The 27,487-nt window shown below is 40.9% G+C and overlaps 1 protein-coding gene across 1 annotated transcript; it reads right to left on the bottom strand.

Annotated features, from left to right (window-relative positions):
- ENTPD3 (ectonucleoside triphosphate diphosphohydrolase 3) lies at positions 1–27,487 on the bottom strand (the record flags this gene model as incomplete). The annotated part of the gene is made up of 8 exons (XM_011950983.1): positions 1–1,344; positions 4,651–4,788; positions 5,220–5,330; positions 5,499–5,771; positions 11,694–11,927; positions 12,924–13,083; positions 15,795–15,945; positions 27,364–27,487. Coding segments are annotated over 8 exons (1,428 nt in total), but the record flags the coding sequence as incomplete, so codon positions are not given.

Genomic DNA, 27,487 nt, shown 5'->3' with positions numbered 1-27,487 from the left:
TCAAAATAAAATAATAGTTCTTTATTCCATATTCAACTAAGAAACAGCAATATGAAATAATGCTGATTTTTAGTTTGTAGCCATTGGATTTGCTGGAGTACTTTCTCATTCGACTTTGGAGATAAATATTCCTGCAGCTTCCTTTTCGTTCCCCAAAGTCAAGACCTATGACTACTATGCAGAGAGGTCTATGATCTAGGAAAGTAATTGGCTAGTAAATCATAAAGTAGGATGTTCTATGACAACATCAAGTATACTGTAGGAATGGTGACAAAAATATATACACCATGATAACAATGGAAAGGCAGCCCTTTGCTAAACAAAAGCCTAGCAAAGGCAGTAAAATCTGGAATGCAACAATCTTGCTAGGGATAAATGTGTTTTTATGGGAGGGCATAGCAATACAATGGTGATGACATGAGGATGATGACAAACACAAAGGTTGCAATCTAGTGACCAGAGCCCTAAGTGGGAATTCCACTTGGAGAATGGTCTATAATTTTCTGGGAGACCTTTTTTATGTCTCTGTGCTTCGGGATCCGCCTGTATGACAGAAGCCTGGCTGTCGCCACTGCCCTGAGGGAAGTAAGTCTTCTCCCCCAGATACTATATTCTACTGATCTGAGGGGGTTCACTGCTTATGAGATTGCTATAAGAAAGTCTTAGTTAAAGACCAATGGGAAAAAAACTATAAAATGAGATATCTGATTGGGCCAAATGCTTAATGGGTATCCTGCCAGGAAGAATACTGAGGGAGGGAAATAGAAACTGAGCCCTGAGGTCAGTTCTTCAACATTAAGCTGATATCCTCTCAACTTACTCTTCCTCTGGGGGACTTAAAGAGCCTGACTTTGGTGGCCTGTCTCTTCTCTATTCCCAATAGATCAGCACATGGGTAGTGAGGTCTCTGAAGAGCAATATGCACAGAATAGCCAAGTGATGCCCCAAGAGGAACTGTGGCAGAAAACAGTATTTGAGAGGCACGTGACCTAGGTGTTTGATTTTAGTTAGTTGTATTTCCTGAAGGCAGCCACTTTACCTGTGTTGCCTGGTGCCACCCAGGCTGACTCTAAGCAGCCATTGGACTCCAGGAGCTGCTTTGAAGGCTCAGTCAGAATCCACTGCATGGTCAAAGGCATGCTCGGAGTGCCTCTTTTTTCTGGATGCTGAACACAGGTACACAAGAAATGCCAGACACAGCAAGGCTGCCGCTGTGAAGAAAGCGAGGGTGCCCACAAAGACAGGTGGTTCTATGGGCAGACGGATCAGAGGGCTTTCAGCTGGGATCTGGTTGGTCAGGCTGAGCATGTAGCCAAGAGACCAGGCTATGCTGCTATTCCCCACCTGTGGAGTAGAGGACAAGGCTCAAGGCTACAATTACATACCAGAGGCATACCACTATCAACCTCACAAAGCTCCCATGGGAAATTGTGGCCCAAAGAGATCAAAGGACTTGCCCAAGTTAAGACACCACACTGTAGCCACAAAGACTTGGGGACTCTCACCTCCAGCACTGCAGAAGAAATAGTCAAAAGAACAAATCCTCACAATCTTGTCACAGCCAAGAGTGAAGAAGGCACAGTTAATAGTGAAAGTGTTCCTGTTGTCCAGGAGCACAAGAGTGTTTGTGGCTAGAGAAAGAGGCTAATGAGTGGTTTACTGATCTCAGGACCAGTTTCTAAGAATAGGAAATCAGCCCAAATGGGAAGCCGACTGTCAATTTCTTCTGGTCGTTCTATCCATTTTTGCTTTACATGTTTTTAGGGTGTTTTATTAGGTATATAAATGTTTCACCTTTACAATCTTCATAGTGAATTGAACATTTTATCATTATGTTGTAACCCTCGCTGTCTAGAATGAGGCTGTTTGTCTTAAAGACTGCTTTGCCAGATATTAAATAGTTATACCAGCTTTCTTTTGGGTAGTGTTTGATAATTTAAAAAAATTATCTTTCAATCTTTCCATGTCTTTATGCTTGAATCACGTTTCTCTTATAAATGGCACCTGCTTGATTTCTAAAAATTCAATCTGACATCTGTCTTTTAACTGGTAGGTTTAGTCCATTTATAAGTATTGTGATTATTAATATATTTACACTTCTTTGTAATATCTTACTTTTAAATTTTCAATTAGTGCTTTTATATATATATTTTTTTTTCTTCTTTCCTGCCTTAAAAATGATATCTGTGGCCAGGCATGGTGGCTCACGCCTATAATCCCAGCACTCTGGGAGGCTGAGGCGGGCGGATCACCTGAGGTCAGGAGTTCAAGACCAGCCTGGCCAACGTGGTGAAACCCTGTTTCTATAAAAATACAAAAATTAGCCAGGCATGATGGTGGGTACCTGTAATCCCAGTTACTCAGGAGGCTGAGGCAGGAGAATTGCTTGAGCCCAGGAGGCAGAGACTGCAGTGAGCTGAGATCACGCCATTGCACTCCAGCCTAGGTGACAGAGCGAGACTCGGTCTCAAAAAAAAAAAAAAGAAAGAAAGAAAAATATGTCTCTGTGTTCCCTTTGACAAGAAGAGAATTTGAATTTTAGGTTACTCTTATGTCCCTGTATCTTATAACTCCTTACCACACCGTTATCATGTTGGGTATTTTCTATACTTGAGTCATATGAATGGAGTTTATTTTTATAGTTTTCTTTAGTGTTCATTTTCTGTTTTTTTAACATAATTTTTTTATTTTTTTTGAGACGGAGTCTTGTTCTGTTGCCCAGGCTGAAGTGAAATGGTGAGATCTCAGCTTACTGCAACCTCCACCTCCCAGTTTCAAGTGATTCTCCTGCCTCAGCCTCCTGAGTGGCTGGGAGTAAAGGTGCATGCCACCACACGCAGTTAATTTTTTGTATTTTTAGTAGAGACATGGTTTCACCATGTTGGCCAGGCTGGTCTTGAACTCCTGACCTCAGGTGATACACCTGCCTCAGCCTCCCAGAGTGCTGGGATTACAGGTGTGAGCCACAGCACCTGGCCTTTTTAATATAAATTTTAAGCCACAACATCATTTATTCTTACTTCCAGTATTTTTGTAACATCTCTTGGATTTATTTCCCTTATTTTATTACTTCCATCAAAAATATTTTCAATGTAAGTCTTTGTGCAGCAAATCTTCTTAAGTCTTTTTACATCTTCACATTTTTATTTTTATTTATTTATTTATTTATTTATTTAGAGATGGAGTTTTGCTCTTGTTGCCCAGGCTGGAGTGCAATGGCATGATCTCAGCTCATGGCAACCTCCACCTCCCAGGTTCAAGTGATTCTCCTGCCTCAGCCTCCTGAGTAGCTGGGATTACAGGCGTGCACCATCATGCCCGGCTAATTTTGTATTTTTAGTAGAGACAGGGTTTCTCCTTGTTCGTCAGGCTGGTCTCAAACTACCGACCTCAGAAGACCCACCTGCCTCGGCCTCCCAAAGTGCTGGGATTACAGGTGTGAGCCACCGCATCCAGCCAACATCTTCACATTTAAATACTAATTTGGCTGGACATAACATTCTTTATAATTAGAAAAAAGGAACTTTTAACTTAGATATTATATCAACTCAAACTAGCATTCAAATGGAAAGTCATTCTCCATTCTTATAATATACTTTACTGGTAATTAGATTCATTAGAAGCAAAGCTTACAGAGTACATGCTACCAACAGTCCTTATGTCTCCAGACATCCTTATGTTTTTGTCGATGACTCAATTTTATTTATGTAAAAGTAGATAGTCAGAGGCCTAATGCAGGATATTGATTGATTTAATCTAATTATTGCTGAAGCTGGTATTGAACAGGCTGACTCCAGACATCCTTCAGTCTTCATATCAGCTATTCCTAAAATGAGAAAATTCTCTGGAACCTGGGGAACATAGTGCTGGCTGAACATATTCGGAAGGTTGAGCCCTGCCTGAAAACAAGGTATGGAGGTCCTTTCAGCTGTCACCAGGTGACAGCTGTGATTCCAGCTTTGGACCATTCTGGTCACTTGACCATCATATATATATGTATGTATTTATAGATATCTATAAATATACATAGTTTTAGATATATTAAACCCTGAGCTAAGAATATCTTCCCCATCCCCCAAATCTTTGTTAGTAAATGTAATGACTTCAGGTTCATTCAAAGAGAAAATGTTTATTTAATGCTAATGCAAATCCGTCAAGCTCTAAGGCCTGTATCTTACTCTGACATCTGCATAAAATGGAGAAGAATTAGTTACTATCCTCTTTAAAAAATGGTTACATTTAAAGCTTCTTTTCAGGATGAAAAGTCTCATATCCTTAATTCATATTTGTTTATGAATTCATATTTATTTACGAATTCAACAAACATTTACTAAGCACCTTCTAGGCTCTATCCCTTGTGCTGAGTGCTGGGAATATGAAGATGCCAAGACAAGTCTCTGCCCTCCAGGACCTCCTAGTCCATTGGCCCTTGGCCTCCAGTCTTTTCCAGGAGAATGGACACCCATGAGCAACTCCACTAAATTCTCCACGACCTCTTCTGGGAAACTCACAAGGGATCAGTCTGATCAGCTTCCACCCAGTGAGTTTAACTCGTTAATACCTTTTTACCTTCTACATTTGTTCCACACACATACATACAAATCTCTCTGTTGGGAAGAAGAAGAGAAAATAATTTGTGCTTTGACTTACTTCTTTTTCAAAATGTATCTGGGGCCAAGTCTCCTCTGTGAATTTGTAACCATTCACAAACAAGTGGTAGATATAGTTGGCTGAGAAGCAGTAAGAGCGGGCGTATACCTCATCAAATTTGGGGAGAAGGAGTGGGAGCTGAAAGGAGGTTTAAAACATCTGAGAGGCAGGACAGGCAGGTATGTTTTAAAATGAACACCTAGGGTTAAAAGTCATGTTTTAAAGAATCTTATCACCCATAATTTCATAACAGAAAAGACTTTATAATACAATCATATAATTATTCAATATAATTATGAAGATATCACTATATAATTTTACAATATGCTAACCTTTAAACTCATTGAGTGCTTATTATATGCCAAATATTGTTCTAACCATTGTGCATGTAGTTATAACATTAATTCACGCCACAGGTGTGCGAGTAGATTCCCTTATTCCTTTTATTTTACAGATGTGATGGAAATAGAAGAGCATAAAGGCTAAATTCAGAATATACACACATAGAATAGATTCTACCATATATATTTTTTTGTACTGACATTGATCCTTTCTCTTTAAATACTGACCTGACTCCAATTCTGTGAGCAGAAATTCCAGGTGCTGGAGTTGAAGGTGTCCAGGGAAAAGCTACCTGAAAGATTTAAAGCACTGGCTGTGTAGTAGAATCCTGCAAAAGCCTGGAAATAAGTAATACAGAAGGAAATTAGTTCTCAGAATGGGTATAATAGAAAAGTTTATGGGTGAGGAATTAGAGGGTGGCTAACAGGTCAGCAGAGGAGAAACAGAAAAGTGAGAAATAAATATTCAACGGGGAAAGAAAGGAATCTTTCAGGTTTTGCTCTTACCACAAATGGCCCTTTAATCTTTGGCTGATAAACCCCATCAAAAGAACAGGTTTCTTGATCATGGCAAGCTTTGAAGTCAAATATGGAAGCCACCTTCTCCTTACACAGAGATGGGTCCCCAGTTCCCTCAAAAGTGATGATATCACTGGGGTTATAACTTTCTGGCCTCTGGTCCACAGTGCACAGGCTATCAAATACATGGCCCATGGTGAAGTTGATGCTATAATGCCGAGGGTAACAGGGATTGGTGAGATGGTTTTTGGTAGGAGAATTCTGTAGGTATAAGAGTAAGGTGTTAGAAACCACGTTTTTTGTGGATAGCCAAGTATCTCCCTTTTGCAAATTCTATCACTATCCTCCAATGCCAAGAGAGAAACAAAACATACCATTCTATGTCAGCATGTCTTTGATCATAGGTTGTCTAGATAATTCAAGTGTGTGGGGGGAAAGTGTGTGTGTGTGTGTGTGTGACAATTACCTTGTACCAGGCATAGCGCTAGGCTCTTGCTCACATTATCTGATCCAGCTATTATGATAGCCCTGTGAATCAGGTTTTATGAACTTCACATGGTGAGAAAATGGATATATTTAATGTATCATTTTAAGTAGAATATCATCTATCCACCTAGCAAAATAATCCAAAAGGTACAGATAAACATATGAAAGTGAAGTCTCCTTCTCATCCACTTGTAGCCATCAGGCCTCTCTCTGGAAACAATCACTATTGCCAATTTTTGTATATCCCTCCAAAGATCTGGCATGCACATGCAAATATATTTTTTTCTCTCACACTTTTCTTTTTTTAAAGCCATAAATGGTAGCACTTTATATACCCCCTTGTGCTTGTTGCTTTTCTCACTTAAAAATGTATCTTTGAGATCTTTCCATTCATTGTACTTAAGAGTGGCCTATTTTTTTAGTAGCTGCATAGTATTCCACTGTACAAATAAATCATACTTTATTTAAGGAATATCATCTAGATGAACACTGAGGTGGTTCCCAATCATTTTGCCATTACAAACAAATATCCTTGTCACATATAAATCTTTATCCATTGCAATTTATTTGACTTAAAGACTCAAATAGAGACTTGGCTTTACTTTTTCCATATGACTATTCAATCTTTAATCTACTGGTGCAAAATACTCTATTTTATGCTAAAATCCTAAATGTTGTTGATTCAATTTATGAACTCTCTTTTCTAAGGAATTGGATTTGAACTATGTTCAACTTAAGCCACTAAGGCATACTGCTTCCCCTATAGTAAAATATTTTGTTTCGGCCGGGTGTGATGGCTCACACCTGTAATCCCAGCACTTTAGGAGGCTGAGGCAGGCGGATCATTTGAGGTCAGTAGTTTGAGACCCGCCTGGGCAGCATGGTGAAACCCCATCTTTCCTAAAAATACATCTCAAAAAAAAAAGAATACAAAAATTAGCCAGATGTGGTGGCATGCACCTGTATTCCCAGCTATTCAGGAGGCTGAGGCAGGAGAATCACTTGAACCTGGGAGGTGGAGGTTGCAGCGAACCGAGATTGCACCATTACACTCCAGCCTGGGTGACAGAGCAAGACTCCGTCTCAAAAAAAGTAAAAAACAAATTTTTTTAATTAATTTTTTTTTTTTTTGGTAGAGGTAGGTTCTCCCTATGTTACCCAGGTTGGTCTCAAACTCCTGGGTACAAGAGATTCTCCTGCCTTAGCCTTCCAAAGTGCTAGGATTACAGGTGTGAGCCACTGCACCTGGTCACCCTACAGTAAAATCTTGACTCAGACATTTAGCCCAACCCTTTCATTTTACTAATGAGGAAACTGAGGTACATATTCAAGTAATGCAATTGTTTAACAAAGGTCAGTGACAAGATTCTGCAAAAATCCTATAAAAGCTTTACATTCATCAAATATAACCCAAATGAGTGCTTTCCAGAAAGATCTTCATTTGACTGAGAAAGAGGCCCCTTTCTGCCTCTATGGTATGAAAAAAATCTATGATTTTCAAAAACTGTTACATATAATTTATAGCATATCATACTTGGGTCACCCTATAGCTGAAATATTCGTTGAAAGAAAAACATATCGAATCAATCAATTGGCTATTTAGTATCTACTTCCGAATCTGATTTATACTTTTTTTTTCTTTTCTAGTATAGTCTGAAGGGAGATTTATACTTTTAAAATGATTAAAAATATAAATTATTTTTGGTTTGGTCCAGAGAAGAAACAAGATAATATAAATGATTTCTGACTTAGTACATAGGAAAAGCTTAGTAAATACTAGTTCTTTTCTTTTTTTGTGTGTGTTTGAATTTTTGTTATGGCATTCTTTACATGTAATTTGCCAGTGTGCCAAGTTCAGGCATTCAACATTCAACAGTCTTCACCGAGCTTAGTGTTTGAAGAGCACTGTCATGAAAAAGTCAATCAGTGGGCTCGAGGGAGAAAAGTCCACTAGAAAACTATAGCATAATTTGATTTTAGAGTTAAACTGGTTAAAACTGGAAAAAACAGTGATAGAAAATATTCTTGCTAGTGACAGGAAGTTTAAAAAATACACACAAAGAAAATACATTTAACAACAGAGGTACAGACCCAATGATGAAAACTATACATTTTATTGAAGGATACAAGCCAAGAATTAAATAAATGGAAATACATTGTATAATTCCGGATAGAAATTGTTGATGTCACTAATAAGCATATTTTAACCAAATTAATGTATGAATCAATGTAATTACAATCACAATCTCAACAAAAAACTTTCTTTTTTGTTACTTCTTCAAATGACTTTGAAGTTCAAAATAAACATCTGAGAGTAGAAAAATAGACTATTTCAGGTAGAACAACATGATATCGGCCCCAAAATGGAACAATGAATGTATAGAACAGAAAATCCAGAAACAGATCCTCATTATCTAAGTACTTATTATTAGAATGTTTTGGAATTCCTGAAGCTTATTTCAAAAAGTCATCACAACATGGGTGGTAATCGGTTTTAATTTTGTTGGAAGATTACCTATTTGTTCATTTAAATAAAAAAATACACCTGTCCTTTGAACCTATCCTACAGAAATAAAATCACTGGTTCATAAGGTTATATGGTTAAGAAGGCTTATCATATTATTGTCGTAGCAACAAAACAGGACAAAGCCTGATGTCCGTGAGGAAGGGAATAATTGATACATTATGGGATATTAAATAGTAAAGAAAATAAGTTAATATACTGACCTGGAAAGTGTAGAAGAACAACATATTAAGCTTTGACCAGTGATGGCATTCAGTAAATGGGATTGGAAGGAGGATCTTTCATTTTGACTTTAACACTCTTTGTATGGCTTTAAATTTTTACAATAAGAATGTACTTTCTTTCATAATCAAATGGTCAATTTTTTTTCTTTTTAAGTTATGGTACTTGGAATATTATGATCTCATAAAAATAATATTTTAAAAGGACACTAACAAAACAGGAAATTGACCATAATATATGGTTAGGTAAAATAAAAGGTAAGTATAAAATTATATATACCATATGAAGCCAAGGTTTTACATTTTCATACATAAAAAAGTGGAAGAAAATGCAGTAGTATGATTAATAGTGGTTAAATCTGTTTTTAAAGAAATCCTTTATAGTTTTTGGTGTGTATCTTCTAAATATCTTCACTGAACATATATTACATTAAAAACAGAAGACAAATTTCTTACTTAAAAATGGAAAGAAAGTGAATACATATTCCTAATATCCAACATGTTGTCAGAGTGAGACTTCAGCTCCAAGGTGACTGGAGACTTCTTAATGAGAAAGTAATTTGCAAAGTACACATCCAGCTATCATTCTCACCACACTACGTAGTTCCTTATATTACAGATGAGGAAACAAGATCCAGACTGATGGAATTTACTCAGTCAGTGTTTACGATGCAATAATTTGTGTGAACCTTCCAAGTCAGGGCTTGGCAATACGTATTTGACCTACGAAACTGTTGGTCAGGCAGGTCTTGACATGAATTTGTCAGTAATCCTCATCTCATCTGAATCTCTCCTCTTAGATGAGTCAGAAGCCTCCGAGGGCAGAGTCGCCCTATCAGGCATCTAGAGGTTACCAGGCAAATTGAAGACATGTGTCCCTGTTCCTGTGAGCTGACTGTGAGAGGATGGGTGCTCACTCTTCCACCCCCAGTGCTGGGCTCACATTTGGAGACTGGCATTCTCAAGCCTAAATCAGACCTCAGAAAGGTAAAGTATTTTCTCTTCTGTGGACTGCTGGATACGTAGATAATCATTCTTTAGTAAACATTGTATAAGTACAAAAACACACAGACATGTGCAGACAGACAGAAACACACATTCCACAGGGTCAGCCAAATTTAAAAGATTAGCCTCTCTGATCCCCACTCACCCTGGAAAAAGGAGGATTTTGCCTGAGCCTCCACATTCTACTCCTGCTAGAGTCAGAGCTGGAGCAAAGGACATTAAGCATTGCTAGAAGTGAAAGGAGCTGGAGAAAAGAGGATTTTCTAGAGCTTCTCTCCCAGAAAGAAAGAAGCATGTTGGTTGAACTACTTTGATGAGCAAGTGGGGATGAGCAGTGAGTATTGAGACCCCTGATAGGGAGCGTTGATTGCGTTACCTGTAGGGCTTGGTTTGGCTGACTGGGGAGGGAGGTGGAAGTTGGGGTGGGAGCCATGGAAGGTGACATGTTTGGCTTTGTCTCATGTAAGATTGTAATCCCAGTGTTGGAGGAGGGGCCTGGTGGGAGGTGATTAGGTCATGGGGGTAGATTTCCCCCTTGCTGTTCTCGTGATAGTGAGTGAGTTGTCACGAGATCTGGTTGTTTAAAAGTGTGTGGCGTCTTCCCTCCTGTTCCTGCATGTGAGAAGTGCTTGCTTCCCCTTTGCCTTCTACTATGACTGTAAGTTTCCTGAGGCCTCCCTAGAAGCAGAAACCTGTACAGCCCACAGAACCATGAACCAATTAAACAAGCCTCTTTTCTTTATAAATTACCGAGTTTCAGGTATTTCTTTATAGCAGTGTGAGCACGGATTAGTACAGAAGGGTAGTTGAGGGCTGTCTGCAGGGTTCTCACATCTGTTCTTTCCAGGCAGTGCTCAGACTCTCCTGACAATAAATGTCCCATGCGTGTGTGCCAGGGCCTCAGCCATTTCTGGGAGGATTAGGGAGAGGTTTGGAGGAGGGGCCAGAACTGGAAGCTGAGTTCCCACAACCCACCCTGCATGAACACTGGGTAAATGCAGGGGTCTGAAGTTGTGAGTCCTGCTGAAGATGTACTTTTGTGATCCCCCTCAACTCCTCTGCAGGATAGAGTCTGCTCCTGTCTTCAGTTATCAGAGTAGGTTGGAGGAATGTGGGTTAACTTACTGATGGTGTGTCCATTTTGTTCATAGGCTGATTCCCCTGCCTTCGAGTCCCATAAGAAGCCAGGATCTGTGGCTTCTGATTTCCTCATACCCCTCTAGGTAGTCAAGGCCCATCCTCTCAGCCACCTAGCCATGGCTAAGATTGATGTCCCCAGAGCAGTAGCGTTTGGTTCTGGGGTCTCACCTATGGAGTTAGTGCCCTCATGAACACACACTACATATTGTTGAATTTAATATCAGCAACAACTTTCTAGCTGATGCCTGAATTAGCCTTCTGGGCTCTGAAACACTTACCAAATGAATTACTAATCAATATGATGGAATGTGGTTGCTCTAAAGTTCCACCGTATAAAGGGTATCAAGCCTGCCTAATATAGACCCATCTAAAAGGAGGCTAAGCCTGGGAAGGCTCTGCCCTCTCCCCCTTCAGCACACATTTCTCTTGTGACCACTAATATTATTTTGTCTACACCCAGGGGAGTCTCAAAATTCTCAGGCTTATTTAGCTCCCGGTTTAAAACAGTTTGTGTCCATAAAGGGATTCCAGGTCTTGAATCATTTATAAAACATGTGAAGCTCTGGAAATTCCCTAGACTTCTTACTCAAATTCACTGGGAGTGGGCAACATGAGAGGGAGAGGGAGGGGAAGAAAGAGAGAGAGAGGAAAGGGACTTGGACCCCCAGGAGTAAATTGGAAAATGGGGTTATTTCCATCTACCTTTCAACTGAAGTGGAGAGGACAGACCTCAGAAGGCAGGGCATTCTCCCCTCAGCTCAAACCCTCAAGACAACACCTGCCACCCCCTACCCCCAACTCAAGTACCTGCAGGAGCATTGCCAGAAACTTCTTCTCAGCCTCATTCCGGCCATAGCACTGGAAGCTGTGTGTGTAGAGCGTGTACACGTAGCCATACAGGGACACCTGCATGATGTCGCTGGTGTTCAGATCCACCTTCTCTCCTGCCACGAAGGATATTTGGGTGGAGGCACCACCTAAGTCCAGGGCACCCGTGGTTTCCACTCCATGTGGGTGCACCCACATATGCCAAAGGTTCTTCTGCACAGTGGGAAAAGGAAGTGAGAAAGAAAGCCAAAGGCACCATCTCTGTTTGCCCAAAGTTCTCCACCCAAGCCTCGTCTCCTATTACTAAGAAGTAGGACAGAGAGAGCATGTGAGGCCAATTCTCTCCTTTTCTTTCAGAGGTGGTGAATTCACGTGCTTACAGGAGCTGGGCAAGTAACATAGGTAAGTAATAAATGAGTGAAGTAGATTAGGTGTATAATAGGGAGTGGTGGGGTCTGTGGCAATCTGGAGAGTCCACGAATTACATTCTGTTCCCATTACCGTGCAGGAATGTGAGTCTACTGTGACCAGTTCCTCTGATTTTTGGGAGGAGTGAGGAGGTCAGAAGAAGCTAGAAGTATGGATTTTTATGTGAAATTTCCCAAACGTTAATTGTTGGTAACTATTTAAAAATTTAAAATGCATTTGAAGGGGAACAAAATAGGTGTTGGGCTGGATATGCTCTGAGTAACTCCTGTTTTGTGCCCCTTGTAACATGGCAGTTGTCTCTTGGAGTCAACTTTCCTCTGCACCAAGGGAGCAGGGAGTGCAGGGACTGGACTGTGAGGAGACCTGGCAACACAGAGTGAAGACTTCCTCCTGTCTCTGGGGACTTAGGGATGCAGACTTCCTGAGGGCTTTGTAAATTTCAGATGGTCATGGAGCCTCTCTGAAGGATTATTCAACTGCCCTCCCAAAGACCCATAACCTAGTGTTAAATTTAGATCCCACCCCCTTCAATTTCTCACAAGCTAGTAAAGTGATGAGATTCCCTCCTTCCCAAGCATTTAGTCCTATTTATGACTATGTTTTCTCCCCAGCTATATAGGTCTTTCTTAGCTATTGTCTCATAGGTATTTCCCTAATACATTACATGATAGGAGTGATACAGGACAGATATCCCTAATGGTATGTACCTCTACTTAGGCTATCACTCACAAGGGATAGGATAAACAGTAAGATTAAAACCATGCATTTGTTTCCACACACCTCCAGGAAATTTCCCATTAAATAGTTGGCCGTAATCCATCCATATACCCCTTCCTCTTGCCCAGAAATGATTTGAGCACCCCTAAAGTCAAAGGGCTGGGACTTGAAGTAGCTTTGGATGCTTTCAAGGACTTCATTAGCTGCTGTTTCATTTTGCAACCTATGCAAGGCACAGAACAAACAAGTCTGAGTGCCCAGACAATGGAGTCTTAAAATATACAGTCTCACTCAGGTGAAAATGCAAACTTCCCCATCTCCCTGCTGGTGGGGATGAATGATTTTCCAGATGTGTGCTGTACACCACAATCCCTTTTGCAAGTTGAAGTCTTCTGGGGCAACCGTGAAGGCAGGATCCACTTGTTACCTGTCAAACTGCCAAGTAGGAAAATTGCTTTCAGTAAAAGTACAATTTGTTCTCCCCACCTATATCATCTGTTCATGTATCAAAAGAGCCTCCTATTTAACTGCCATTGCTCTCTCAGATCAGCAGAGGAAAGGAGATTGATGAAGGCATAAGAGTGGCATAAATAATCTCTTGGAGGCACCATACGAAGGAACCCTCATCTGACCAGAAGGAAGGGGAGCTTAGTAGGAAGGGGGAAAGGAAGAACATTGAGTTTTCAGCTGTTTCTGCTTCAGTCTTTGGGAGGGCTTCAGCATGAAGGGATATGACAATCATCATGGCTGTCACTGGATTGAAAAACCATTGGTGTGCTGACTCTTAGACAAGTGGCAACACAGCATTCTATCCCTAGTGACAGAATGTTATGGCATCCAACGCTGCCATTTTACGCTATGAAAGAGCTCGCTTGGGAGATTATTTCCTCTTTCATCCGTGGGTTAAGAAAGCCAGGGGCACTGGCTGACTCTTGGCTCAGGAAGAAGAAAGAGCAAGGCTATAAGCAGGATCCATTCCAATTCAGTGGCCAGTTATCACTACTTGGAAAATAATTCAGTTTTCCCAGTTTCATCAATTCTCATCCCAGCTAATTCTCATTAATTGTTTTCTTTTCTATTTTACTTGTCTAGTAATTAAAATATCAGCTAGTTCCTCAGAAGAAATAGATCATCATCAGAAAGCAGTTTTACAAGAAAAAGTTAGTACTTAATTTATTCAAAGGAGACATTCACTTTTTCCTAAGGGGTGAGTTTTCTGTTCCATGGTTTGTGTCATGAGCTGTAAATTGCAGAGCCTTTTAATTATTTCTCACTGAAAGACTGGGGGAGGGAGGGGAAGCAACCAAGAAAAAGTCAGGTTCTTAAGAGCTGTTTTGTTTGTTTGTTTTGTTTTTGTTTTTAGAGTAGTAGAAGTCTACTTAAGTCATAAGGTCAGAGCCAGTTCAACAAAGAAGTTTACATATGTACAAACACTACTGGTAAAGCAAAGATATTTTAGAGTAACTTCTACAGACATTTAATGGAATTGGACCAGTATTTCTCCCTGATTGTAGTCACTTATCCCATTCATATTGTTGGTATTGCTTAGGTCCTGTGCTGAAACTTGTTACCTGAAGTCAAATTCCAGGGAGGGTAAACAGCATCCTAATGTATTCTGAAATGGGAAATTCAGCCTGAAAATGTGAATTGAATAGAGTGAAAGCAGAAGGATTTCACAGACTAAGCCCTAAGCATTCAGTCTCCAAGTTGAAAAGTTCATGAGCACATCCTGCAGCTGACTTTTCTATAAGTAGCTCCACACTTATCATGTTAAGGAAGCATCCACTACAGCAGATGAGGATTTTAGGTCCATGGAATTAAGAGCCTGTAAAGGGGCTGCCTTGCTGTGTTCTCTGAGATTACGAGGTTTCAGTTCCACCCTTGTTGGAAGAACTGTTTTTATAAGAAAGAAAAGGCAAAAGGAAGGAGTTTTTAAGTCATTTCTATTACACGTAAACGAAATAATTTAGAAATACACTGCAGATTCCAAGAGTGAGCAAAGAAATCTGACTTCCTTCCACATTCAGCATGGTCAGCCAGGAAATCAGATTAGAAATGAGAATTATGAGACTATAAGGAAAAGGCCCAGTCTAACGGAGAGCACGTCATGATTTCTTTTCATTATCATGTTAAAGGAGCTCTGTTTGTTCTTTTTTTATTTTCTTAATACTCCGACATAGATAATTTTGCATGCTTGGAATCATAAAGTGCCTTTGAAGCAGAATAAGTGATGTCTTCTTGTGATAAAATCTTATTCCAACACTTGGAGTAGCCTCTACTCTCAGTAGATTTAAGTTTGATGTTTATTTTTGGAAACTGTTTTTTTTTTTTAATTTCAAGGTCAAGGAAATGCTATAATGGAGAAAAAAGAGAAAAGACATTCAAAAACATGCAACTGGGCCAAAAGCCATGACTACAAATTTAGAAGGAACTAATTGAGTGAGTGAAATGAGATGCTTGTTTCATAACAACTCCAAAAGCTTTGACTGATTTGAGGTGCAGACATGCCATTGTTTTAAAGCAGATTTCAGTGGTATTTTGTACACAAGCAGAAGCTACATAGCTATGGGTTGTACTTACTACCAAACTTAGCTGGTTGTTCACAGGTGTCAAAACACCAAGTGTCAAAACAGCTACTTTTCCAAAGCAGTAGAGTTGTATCCCATGAGCCGATTTCATATTACCTCTCTCTTTTTCAAAGTTCCCAGTAAAATCACCAAGCGAGAGGGAAACAATTTTAGAACTGTTTCTTTCTGGGTATTAAAATAAAGACTAAAAGTTTCCCAACCTTTAAAGCCCAAATTTACGGCAGAATATGGCTTCTTTTTGGGGGGCGAGGGTTGTTCCCAGAAATAGAGTTACATTCTTGGCAAGGTTCAACACATTCTTGGTTATTTTGGTCAAATGGGCCCCGTTGTGCCACTTAGCCTTTACCTCAGCAAGCGCATCCCAGCTGTGGCTCCCAGGTGAATGGGGGTGGATCCGTGGAGGTGAAATGGAACCTGCCCCTTGACTTTTTGCATACAATCCTCAAAGGCTTTGGGGACATCTTGGGGGTTATTTCCATAGCTGGAGATTCCAGAGCCTGAAAAGCAAGCAGTCAGCATCTGTCAGCATTTCCAGGAACCAACAGCGGCAATACAACTTTTAAATAAAAAACAGACTGGCTTTGAAAATTATTGGGGTTTGGTAGGGGGTTGAAAACAGCTGGATGTGGTAAGTCCTATATGGTTACACTGATCAGTCTACTTGCAACCTCTAAAGGAATGAATTACAATTGTGAAAAAAGTAAGCCAGGGCCTACTTTAAAAAAATGTTTTCATTATAAAAATTTCAAATATAAGTAAAAGTAGAGAGAACAGTATATTGAAACTCATGCATCTATCTCCCAGCTTCAACAATAATCAACTCTTATTTCATCTGTACAGTCTTCCACTTGCTCCCCACAAAGCAAACTGCAGATGTGTCATTTAATTCCCATATTTCAGTATGTATCACCAAAAGTAAAAATTCTTTGAAAAAACCCTAACTACAGTTGAATTATTATACCTGTACAAATTAAAAATAATTTATTTTTCTTTTCTTTTTTCTCTCTCTCTCTCTTTTTTTTTTTTTTTTTGAGGCAGTCTTGCTCTGTCGCCCAGGCTGGAGTGCAGTGGCATGATCTCAGCTCACTACAACCTCCACCTCTCAGGTTCAAGTGATTCTCCTGCTTCAGTTTCCTGAGTACCTGGGATTACAGGTGTGCGCCACCACACCTGGCTAATTTTTGTTTTTTTTTTTTTGTAGAGACACAGTTTCACCATGTTGCCCAGGCTGGTCTTGAACTCCTGACCTCAGGTGATCCACCTGCCTCGACCTCCCACAGTGCTGGGATTACAGGCGTGAGCCACCACGCCTGACCAAAAAAATAATTTCTTAATATCATTAACTATCTAGTCGTGGTTCACATTGCCTCCATATCCATTCTCATTCTCATCCTCTCTGTCTCTTTCTCTTCCTCCTCCTTCTCTTCCTCCCTCCTTCTTCCTCCATCCACCACCCTTTCCTCATTTGTATGAGTCAGGATCCCAATAAATTCCGTACAGTGCAATCTTAAGTCTCTTTCTATCTATTGGTTCTGCCTTCCCTTTCTATTTTTCCTCCTAATTATTAAAAGTTTTTGTTGTAATTTCTCTGTCCTGAAGAACTTCCACAGTCTTGAGTTTGTCGATTGTACCCTCATAATTCAATGAACATCTTTCTTGGTCCTTTGTATTTCTATAAATTGTTAATTGAATGTAGAGGCTTGATCAGATCAGGTTTGAATTAAAAAAAATATATAGGGATTAGTGTGGACTTATAATAGGAGGCACAGTATCTGGTTGTCTCTCTTTCTGTGCTGTTAGCATTATCAATGATAATGGCTTAGATCCATTATTTCATTAGGGGTTGCAAATGGTGATATCTTCTTTTTTTTTCTGAGATGGAGTCTTGCTCTGTCACCCAGGCTGGAGTGCAGTGGTGCGATCTCGACTCACTACAACCTCCGTCTCCCAGATTCAAGCGATTCTTGTGCCTCAGCCTCCCAAGTAGTTGGGATTACAGGTGCATGCCACCTTGCCTGGCTAATTTTTGTATTTTTTGTAAAGACAGAGTTTCGCCATGTTGGCCAGGCTGGTCTCGAACTCCTGGCCTCAAGTGATCCACCCTCCTTGGCCTTCCAAATTGCTAGGATTACAGCTGTGAGACACCATGCCTGGCCTGTTGCATTTTACTTTTGAGTTTTAGGAATTACTTTTTAAAAAATGATATTGTTTTATAGTTATTAAAATAATTACATAGCTAGTCCTAAAATCAGATCTACAAAACTAGGTATATTCAGAGACATCTAGATTCTCTCCTTGTCTCCTCTTCCTGTAAGTAGTTTCTTTTTTAAAAAAAGTTTAACCAATGTTTGTTTAAAATAAGCAAGTACATATATTTTTAATCACCCCAAGTTCTAGATAAATGGTAATTTACTATATATACCTTTCTCCACTTTTTTTTTGCATTCAACAATACTTCCTAGTAGCCACTCCATAGCAGTATATAAATATTCTTCATTTCTTTTTACAGTTGCATTGCATGCCATTGCATGAATATAACTTAATTTGTTCTCCCAGTCCAGGCTCTGAGTTTAAATATGTCCTACTTTAAGGAAGACTAAGTATAGGACAGACAAGGAAGTTGGAGGGAATATGGTCCCTCTGGAAACTTCCTTCTTTGGAATTGGTAGAGCCACTGCCTCCTTCAACTGCCCTTTCTTAACCTTTCCCACCCATCTTCTAACTACCATAAACCAATAAAAAAAACCCTGAGCTCTCTAATTACAAGTTTTACTTGAATGTGTCCATTAAGATGCACAGACATGTGGATTTCATCGACAGTGCCATAGAAGCCAGGACAGGCTTTCCCAACCTTGGCCAAGGACAGAGCCTCTAATGTAATCTTCCCTCCTGGGGGAATGACCTCCTACAACAGAAAAATGACAGCACCATAAGCCATGGGCTTGATGAGCTCGGTGGCTTGATCTCAGGAGTTCAGAACTGAAGTAGCTGTAAGAAACACTAATAACAACAATTAAATAAATATATATGTTTATATATGTGTGTGTGTGTGTATATATATATATTTTTTTTTTTTTTTTTTTTTGAGACGGAGTTTTTTGCTCTTGTCGCCCAGGTTAGAGTGCAATGGCATGATCTTGGCTCACTGCAACCTCCGCCTCCCAGGTTCAAGTGGGATTCTCCTGCCTCAGCCTCCCGAGTAGCTGGGACTACAGGTATGCACCAACAGACCCAGCTAATTTTGTATTTTTAGGAGAGACAGGGTTTCACCATGTTGGCCAGGCTGGTCTCAAAACTCCTGACTTCAGTTGATCCACTTGGCCTCCCGAAGTGCTGGGATTATAGGAGTGAGCCATTGCACCCAGCCTGTATGAATAATTTTTAATACAAAAATATATTAATCCTAAAAAAAGAAATATTTTCCCCTCTGGTGTGAAGGATTATGGATGATCTTATTTCCTTTTCTACTTTTAGATAAAGATGGGGTCTTGCCATGTTGCCCAGGCTGGTCTCAAACTCCTAGGCTCAAGTGATCCTTCTGCCTCAGCCTCCTGAGTAGCTGGGAATCCATTGTGCCTGGTTCCATTTTATTTACCTATGTTTTCTGATTTTCACACAATGAAAATATATTATTTTGTAATTAGAAAGTTATTTTTAAAAAGACACAACTCTCTAAATGTCAGATTAAGCTCTCAGGCATATTCTTATGTGATAGGTTATTTAACAGGGTTTCCTTTCCACAATGCCAACAAAAACAACAAAACTGTGCTGAACATCACAGGTAAGTGTACACGTTCCTCGTAATTCTTTTCTGTGAAACTAGTAAAATGAATCCCCATACACTGATCATTCAGCTTCAACAGTTAATCAATACACAGCCCACCTTATTTTCATCTATATGCTTTCTTTTTTCCATCTCTATGAGTTACTGTAAAGAAAATCCCAGGCATTATATTAATTCATCTGCAAACACGTTAGTATATGTTTTGAAGAGGGAAGGACTCTGAAAAGTATAACCATGATACCTAAGAAAAAAATAACTCCTAAAAAAGCTGTTAATATTATTAAAGACACATCAGTGTTCAAATTTCCCAGAATAACTAACTTTTTCTTTATAGTGTGATGAAGAAGCCAAAGTCCATACCTTGTATGTGCATTTGGATGTTTTTTAAGATTCTTTATTCTGTAACAGTTTTTGTGACCCCCTTTTTTTCTTGCCATTTATTTATTAAAGAAATAATTTTAATGGAGCAGCTCTCTCATTTTGGATTTCGCTGATTGGATCTGTGAGGTGTCATTGAACATGTTCCTTTATCTCCTGTGTTTTTTATAAACTGGGAGTTAATTTCTAGAAATGTGATCAGATTCAGGTTTGATTTTTTGGCAAGAGCACTTTCTAGGTGTGCTAGGTTTTTCCTACTGTACATCACCACACTGGGGGCATATCGTGTCTGTCTAACTTCTTAGGTTATAAGCTCCTCATCACTTTTAACCTAATTGTGCACTTCCTCTTTCTTCAAATACCTTGGATTTGGGTTCTGAACTTCTTCTCCCCTTACTGGCTGCCATTCCTCCTAAGTTCGTTTGCTGGATCCTCCTCCTCTCCCCAGCCTCTCAGTACTGGAGCGTGTAAGGCTAAGTCGTCAGATCTCTTTTCTTTAGTATCTACTCACTAGTAGTATCTATCACTCCCTAGATGAGCTGGGGCTGGATATCATCTGTATTCTGATGACCCTCAGCTTTATTTCTTCAACCTCCCCCTCCCCTGAACTCCTGACTTGCCTATCTGACAACCACACATCACTATATAGATCAGGAGTGAGCAAGGTATTTGACTCAATACCTGTTTTTGTATGGATTGCGAGTGAAGAATAATTTTTACATTTTCAAGTAGTTGGAAAAAATCAAATGAAGAACAGCATTTCATGACATGAAAATTATAAGAAATTAAAATGTCAGTGTCCATAAATGAAGTTTTTTTTTTTTTTGAAATACAAACATGCTAATTCATCTACACATTGTCTATGGCTGTTTTCATGCTAAAGGGGCAGAGTTGAGCAGTTATGACAGAGACCATATGGCCCACAAGTCTAAAATATTTATCGTCTAGCACTTTACAGAAAAAAGTTTGCTGTCCCCTGACTCAAATGATTTATAGCCATCTCCAACTTAATATGCCCAAAACCAAACTCTTTAAGTCTTGCCCTGCCCCTAGTATGCTCCACTCCCAGTGTTCCCCAATCTCAGTAAATGGTGTTGTGATGCACACAGTTGCTCATATCCAAACTCTTGCTCATGCATTATCAGCTCAGATGCCTCACATCAAGTCCATCATAAAATCATGTTGGTCCTACCTTCAAAATACCTTGCAAATCTAAGCACTTCTTACCCCCTTCCCCAGAACCTCATAAACCAAGGTTTCTCAACCTTGGTGCTACTGACATTTTGGGGTAGATAATTCTTTGTTGTGGAGGCTGTTCTGTGCATTGTACAATGCTTAGAACATTGTAGAATGGCAAGGGAAAAGGCCAAGCATGGAAGCTGCTCAGCATTTTCTTTTTTTTTTTTTCTTTTGAGACGGAGTCTCACTTTGTCGCCCAGGCTGGAGTGCAGTGGCCGGATCTCAGCTCACTGCAAGCTCCGCCTCCCAGGTTCACGCCATTCTCCTGCCTCAGCCTCCCGAGTAGCTGGGACTACAGGCGCCTGCCACCTCGCCCGGCTAGTTTTTTGTATTTTTTAGTAGAGACGGGGTTTCACTGTGTTAGCCAGGATGGCCTCGATCTCCTGACCTCGTGATCCACCCGTCTCGGCCTCCCAAAGTGCTGGGATTACAGGCTTGAGCCACCGCGCCCGGCCGAGCTCAGCATTTTCTAGGAAAAGCCAAGGGGCCAGTGTGGCTGGAAGAAAGATGAGAAACGTCCTCTATGCACTAGATGCTAGCAGCACCACGGACTCAGTCATGACAATCAAAAAGATCTCCAGACATTGCAAAATGTTTCCTGGGAGACAAATTCACCTTGTGTTGAGAAGCACTAGTCAAGGACAAATTGACCATCACCTAATCTCTCACCCATACTGATTTAACAGCACTTAACTGGTGTCCTCGCTTCCAATCTTAGCCCCTGACTACGTGTTCTATATCAACTGAGCAATCCGTTAAAAACAGAAGTCATATATTAGTTCCCTGGTTAGAATCTTCTAATGGCTTCCCAATATACTTTGAAGAAACTTCATCTGAGTCACAGTCAAACCCTTATGACACCTCAAGGCCCTCCAAGGAGCTGGCCTTGGCTATAGCTTCAGTCTCATTTCTCATCTTTCTTCCAGCCACACTAGCCCCTTGGCTTTTCCTAGAAAATGCTGAGCAGCTTCCACGCTTGGCCTTTTCCCTTACCATGCCTCTGCTCAGCGTGTTCTTCCCCCAGACATTTACATGGCTCACTGTCTCATCTCACTTTTGTCTCTGCTTAGCTGTCATATTCTTCATACTTCCCTGACAGTCCTGTTCAAAACAGCATGATCACTTTCTATTTCCCACCCTGCCTGATTTCTCTTCACATCATGTCTCCCTGACACTTTTTTTTTTTTTGTCTATCTTCTTCATTGGAATGCAAGTCTCATAACACAAAACCACAGATTTTGTATATATTGTTTATTTCCGAATTCCTGGCGCCAAGAACAGTTCGTATCAAACAGCAGGCACCTAATACATATTTATTAAATCAATCAATCAATGAGACTTCCAAACCACCATACATCTCTATAGTAAGGAGATTGGCTAGTCCAATCTGGGCTAAACAAAATATAATCTGCAACAGCTGGTCTCTAGATAGCGGCTGGTGAGAGGCAAGATAGAATGGTGAAACCTTAGGAGTATGTCACCAGAGAGCCTGTTTGCATAAGGTCTATTAAGCCTCCCAGAGGGAAAAGGAGATAGGATTCACAGGCTCCTAGGATACTTGGACTTGGACACTTGGTCCCATGAAAGGAGCACAGAAATTGCTATTTCAATATGGGGAGAGAGGGTTAAACAGATGGCACAAAACTTACTTGAGGGGAAACAGAAGCCAAAGACATGCACCTCAGCTTGAGCTCCGGCCAACTATCGGCAAAGGATTTTTTTTTTTTTTTTGAAATGGAGGCTCGCTCTGTCACCCAGGCTGCAGTGCAGTGGTGTGATTTCCACTCACTGCAACCTCTGCCTTCTGGGTTCAAGCAATTCTCCTGCCTCAGCCTCCTGAGTAGCTGGGATTACAGGTGCCCACCACCACGCCTGGCTAATTTTTGTATTTTTAGTAGAGATGGAGTTTCATCATGTTGGCCAGGCTGGTCTCAAACTCCTGACCTCAGGTGATCCACCCACCTCAGCCTCCCAAAGTGCTGGGATTACAGGCATGAGCCACTGCACCCAGTGGCAAAGGATGTTTTTTAATACTATGGTGGCCTGGTTTCTGATGCAACTCTTTGAGGGATTTTAATGTAGGAGATAGTTAAGTTTAGGCTCTAGTGGAGCTTAAGTAATTTTTAGTTACTGGTTTAAAGGAAAGACATTGTGAATGTCCCTTGTGGGGAAAGGCAGCAGCAGGCATGAGTACTGCAGATGAGATGAGACACATGCAGAGAACCCAGCACCTCCAGGGGGTGGCTTCGCCACAAGCAGCCAGAGGCACAGACACCAGCACAGAAACCGCCAGCAAAGGCAATGAACTCATGGAAAACAGTAGCAACTGGGGGTTGATACCTACCAGAAAGAAATTTCTGAGGGCCTAGGCATCTGGGAATCCTTGCTGGGTGAGCAAGCATTCATCACCCCCTTCTGTTTGGCCAAGACAGGGGAGTCCTGGGAAGTTTACAACAGAGGAACCAGAAACCCAAATTATCCTTGGAGAAGCCACAAGTCTTTGAGGGGATGACACTTGCTGAACTTCAACTCTGTAATTTAAGCTTTAGTTTGTGGTCTTCTGTTCATTCAGAGTATATATGGATCCCTGAGGCTACTGTGATCAAAGAAGGGAAGATCATTTATGGATGTGCTGTGGCCTCCATGACTCTGTGCCTCCTCAAATCACATATGCCATCCAGGGTGGGCCAAGGAACCCTTCCCCTGAGGGACTGCTGTAACACCTCCCCACATAAGTCTTATTTTTCCCCACAGTTGTAAGGCTGTCAGGACTAACTTGATTAAATTGCCCTCTTGGGTCTAAAAACAGAGATCTTGTAACTGTGGGACAGAGGAACAAGTGGCAAGAGGATCCACCAGGAGCTCTGGATTGTGGTGCCCCATGAATAACAGCTAATGCTTATTGAGCACTTACTGTATGCCAGGCATTTCTTTTACATATATTATGTCATTTAATCTTCAAATCACTCCTATGGGGTAGGTATAACTATTATTAAGTTTTTTACTTTAAAGATGAGGAAGTCAAGACTCAGAGAGGTTAGATAACTTTCCAAGGTTCACACAGTAGGGATGAGGTGAAGTCTCAATCTCGATCTTACACTCTCTTCTCTTTACTCAGAGCACGTAGTCTCTTAGGAACAGCCTGCTGTCCTGTTTCATGGTTGAAGGTGAGGAAATGGCTCAGGAGTTACCCGAGCAGATAGAGGATTGCTGGTTGAGGTCACAGCAGGGCTACAGCTGCCTGTGTCTTGTGGATAACAGTGCAAGCAACACTCAGAAAATATCTGCTGGGTGCAGTGGCTCACACCTGTAATCTCAGCACTTTGGGAGGCTGAGGCAGGAGGATGGCTTGAGCCCAGAAATTCAAGGCAACATAGTGAGACCCCATCTCTACAAAAAAATAAAATTAGCCAGATGTGGTGGCACTGCCTGTAGTCCCAGCTACTCAGGAGGCTGAGATAGGAGGACTGCTTGAACCCAGGAAGTCTAGGCTGCAGCGAGCCATGATTGTGCCACTGCACTCCAGCCTGGAAGACAGAGTGAGACCCTATCTCAAAAAGAAAAAAAAAAGAAGGGAAAATATCCAAGTCCCCTGTGTGGTGAACCCAAAAACATGCCGTGCAAATACCCCTTCAAATAGACTTATTGTTCCAGCTGTCAGCTTCTTCAGGGTCTGCCTGAACTGCAGAGAGCTGCCTTGCTCAAGATCTTGCTCTTTCCAGGGTGGCAAACATCCAATGAGTGGCAGCAACAGGGGTATTACAGCCAAGCCACTTCACATCATTTCAACCCGGTGCAGCATAACAGATCAGTTGAAGCTTCATCAGTCCTGAGTTGAAGTTTGACTTCTTTTTTTTTTTGAGACAGAGTCTCGCTCTTTCGCCCAGGCTGGAGTGCAGTGGCCTGATCTCAGCTCACTGCAAGCTCCGCCTCCCGGGTTTACACCATTCTCCTGCCTCAGCCTCCCGAGTAGCTGGGACTACAGGCGCCTGCCACCTCGCCTGGCTAGTTTTTTGTATTTTTTTAGTAGAGACGGGGTTTCACCGGGTTAGCCAGGATGGTCTCGATCTCCTGACCTCGTGATCTGCCCGCCTCGGCCTCCCAAAGTGCTGGGATTACAGGCTTGAGCCACCGCGCCTGGCTGAAGTTTGACTTCTTTTTTTGTCCAATCCTTCTCTCTGCCTGCTTTCTGCTATAATGTTGCATCTCTAATAACCACCTTGCATTCCATAATCTGTCTCTACATCTGCTTCTGGAGAGCCTAACCTGGAACACCTGTGCATCAGGGTAGGCAAACTCCTGGCTGCCCTCCTCGGAGGGCGGATGATCAGAATTCACTCTGATTATCCAAAGAAGACTCTTGGTCTCCTGGTGAGAAAGACTAACTCTGCTCCCCAAGTTTTTCAATGCCATGATTCCCATGAACTTATAATGTTTTGGCAGCTCACTGAGGGAAACAAAGGAGGTTGCTGGGCTGGGAGGACAGGTCTGGAGTCTCTAACTTGTTGTCCTGTGGGCTCAAGGATACACTGGGCACATTCAGAACACCCTGGTTGGGAGGCTACAGGCCAACTCAAAAATCCTAATGCTCGAATGAGGAAGATAAGTGGCTTTGAAAAAGGCTTACACATATACACACTCCCTAACTAGGCTCGATTACTTGGACTAATTATATACACTCCCTAACTAGGCTCGATTACTTGGACTAATTACTTAATTGTAAAAGGCAAAATTATAACACTTTTCATAGAAAAATGTCTGTATGACCTCAAGATAGGAAAGGATTTCTTAAATAAAACATACAAAAAAGCAAGCCACAAAAGGGAATATTGATGGTTGTATTTACATAAGAATCAAGAACTTCTAGTCATTAAGAGACATCACAAACTAAAAAGACAAACTACAAACTGTGAGAAGATATTAGCAATAAAAAGAATTCATATTTAGAATATTTATAAAGAATTTCAATGAATTAGTAAGAAAAATTCAATAATTCAATAGAAAAATGAACAAAAGACATGAATATGCATTTCACAGAAAACAGAAATTGCTATAAATATATGGAAAGATATTAAGTTTTATTAGTAACCAAGAAAATACAAATGCCTATCAACATGAAAAAATGAGGCTGGGCACAGTGGCTCATGCCTGTAATCCCAGTGCTTTGGGAGGCCAAGGCAGGTGGATCACTTGAGGTCAGGAGTTCGAGGCTAGCCTGGCCAACATGGTGAAACTCCATCTCTACTAAAAATACAAAAATTAGCCAGGTGTGGTGGCAGGCACCTGTAATCCCAGCTACTTGGGAGGCTGAGGCAGGAGAATCGCTTGAACTCAGGAGGCAGAGATTGCAGTGAGCCAAAATTGCGCCACTACACTCCAGCCTGGGCAACAGAGTGAGACTCTGTCTCAAAAAAAAAAAAAAAATGAGCAGATACTTACTCATATCAACACAGATGAATCTTAAAAACCCAATGTTGTTAGTGAACAAAGCAAATACAGTATAAAATATGTTGATTCCATTTATATGAATACATGTTTGATTTTGTTTTAAAAAACAGAAACACTACATACATAAGACGAAACTAAAAAGAACAAGGAAACAGTTAATATAAAACCCAGAATATGCTGTGGAAAACGCAGGGAGCTGCATGGAGGATCATTAATTATCATTGCTACTAATACTCCATTTCAGGGGCTGGCACCCCATGGGCCAAATCCAGTATACCACCTTTCTTTTGTGCAGCCTATGAGCTAAGAGAGGTTTTACATTTTTTAATGTTGGGAAAAAATTTACAAGAAGAATTACATTTCATGATGTGAGAATTATATGAAATTCAAAATTTCAGTGTCCATAAATAAAGCTTTACTGGAACAGAGCCATGTCCATTTGTTTATATATTGTCATTCTCTCTCTGCCTGCCCGTCAGTACACACGACTACTCCTTATCACTGTTGGAAGACAGCTTTCCATGTGTTCCTTGTGTTTCCCTCCACAGCAAAAGGCAGACATGCTCACTGCCCATTATAAATGCTTCTCTAAAATCCCAGACTTCCTTTCCTATGACAGAACCTATTGCATGAGTGCATACTCTCTGTCCCTCTTTCCATCATCCTGGGCAAATTGAGAATCAGAACCAGTGTAAGAAAATGCTGATACTCTGGGCTACTCCTGTGAGTAACAAATTATCCTTTGTTTCTGAACCAGGAGTCTTGTGTCTTCCAGCACCCATGAAAATATGGCAGGGTAAAATCTCAGACCATTCATAGTTCTTGACGCCACCCCTTCCCATGTATACAGATGAAAAAACTGAGGCCCAGAGAAGGGAAGTGACTAGAGCAAGTTTATTCCACTGATGAGTAGCGGCACTAGCACAAGATCTCCTATTTTCTGACTCCCAGTCGAATGCTCATTCACTGCCTCCCAGCAACATCTAATGACCTCTCCAGGCCTCCAAGACACTTAGAATTCTACCTTGCTTCTCATTGCAACTCCCAGACACACTTCAGTCCTTACCTTTCACATTACATTTGAAGGTTTGACTGACCACTCCGGTATTATTCTCTTTCTCTGCTGGCCATTGATACACGTAGACTGTGGTTCTAGAAGACCCGGCATCCAGCACAATACCATACTGAAT

This window comes from Colobus angolensis, unplaced genomic scaffold (genome assembly GCF_000951035.1).
Source record: "Colobus angolensis palliatus isolate OR3802 unplaced genomic scaffold, Cang.pa_1.0 Scaffold311, whole genome shotgun sequence".
Classification (NCBI taxonomy): domain Eukaryota; kingdom Metazoa; phylum Chordata; class Mammalia; order Primates; family Cercopithecidae; genus Colobus; species Colobus angolensis.
Note: the sequence above shows the minus strand (reverse complement) of the source record. Positions and strands in the feature narration are given on the sequence as shown.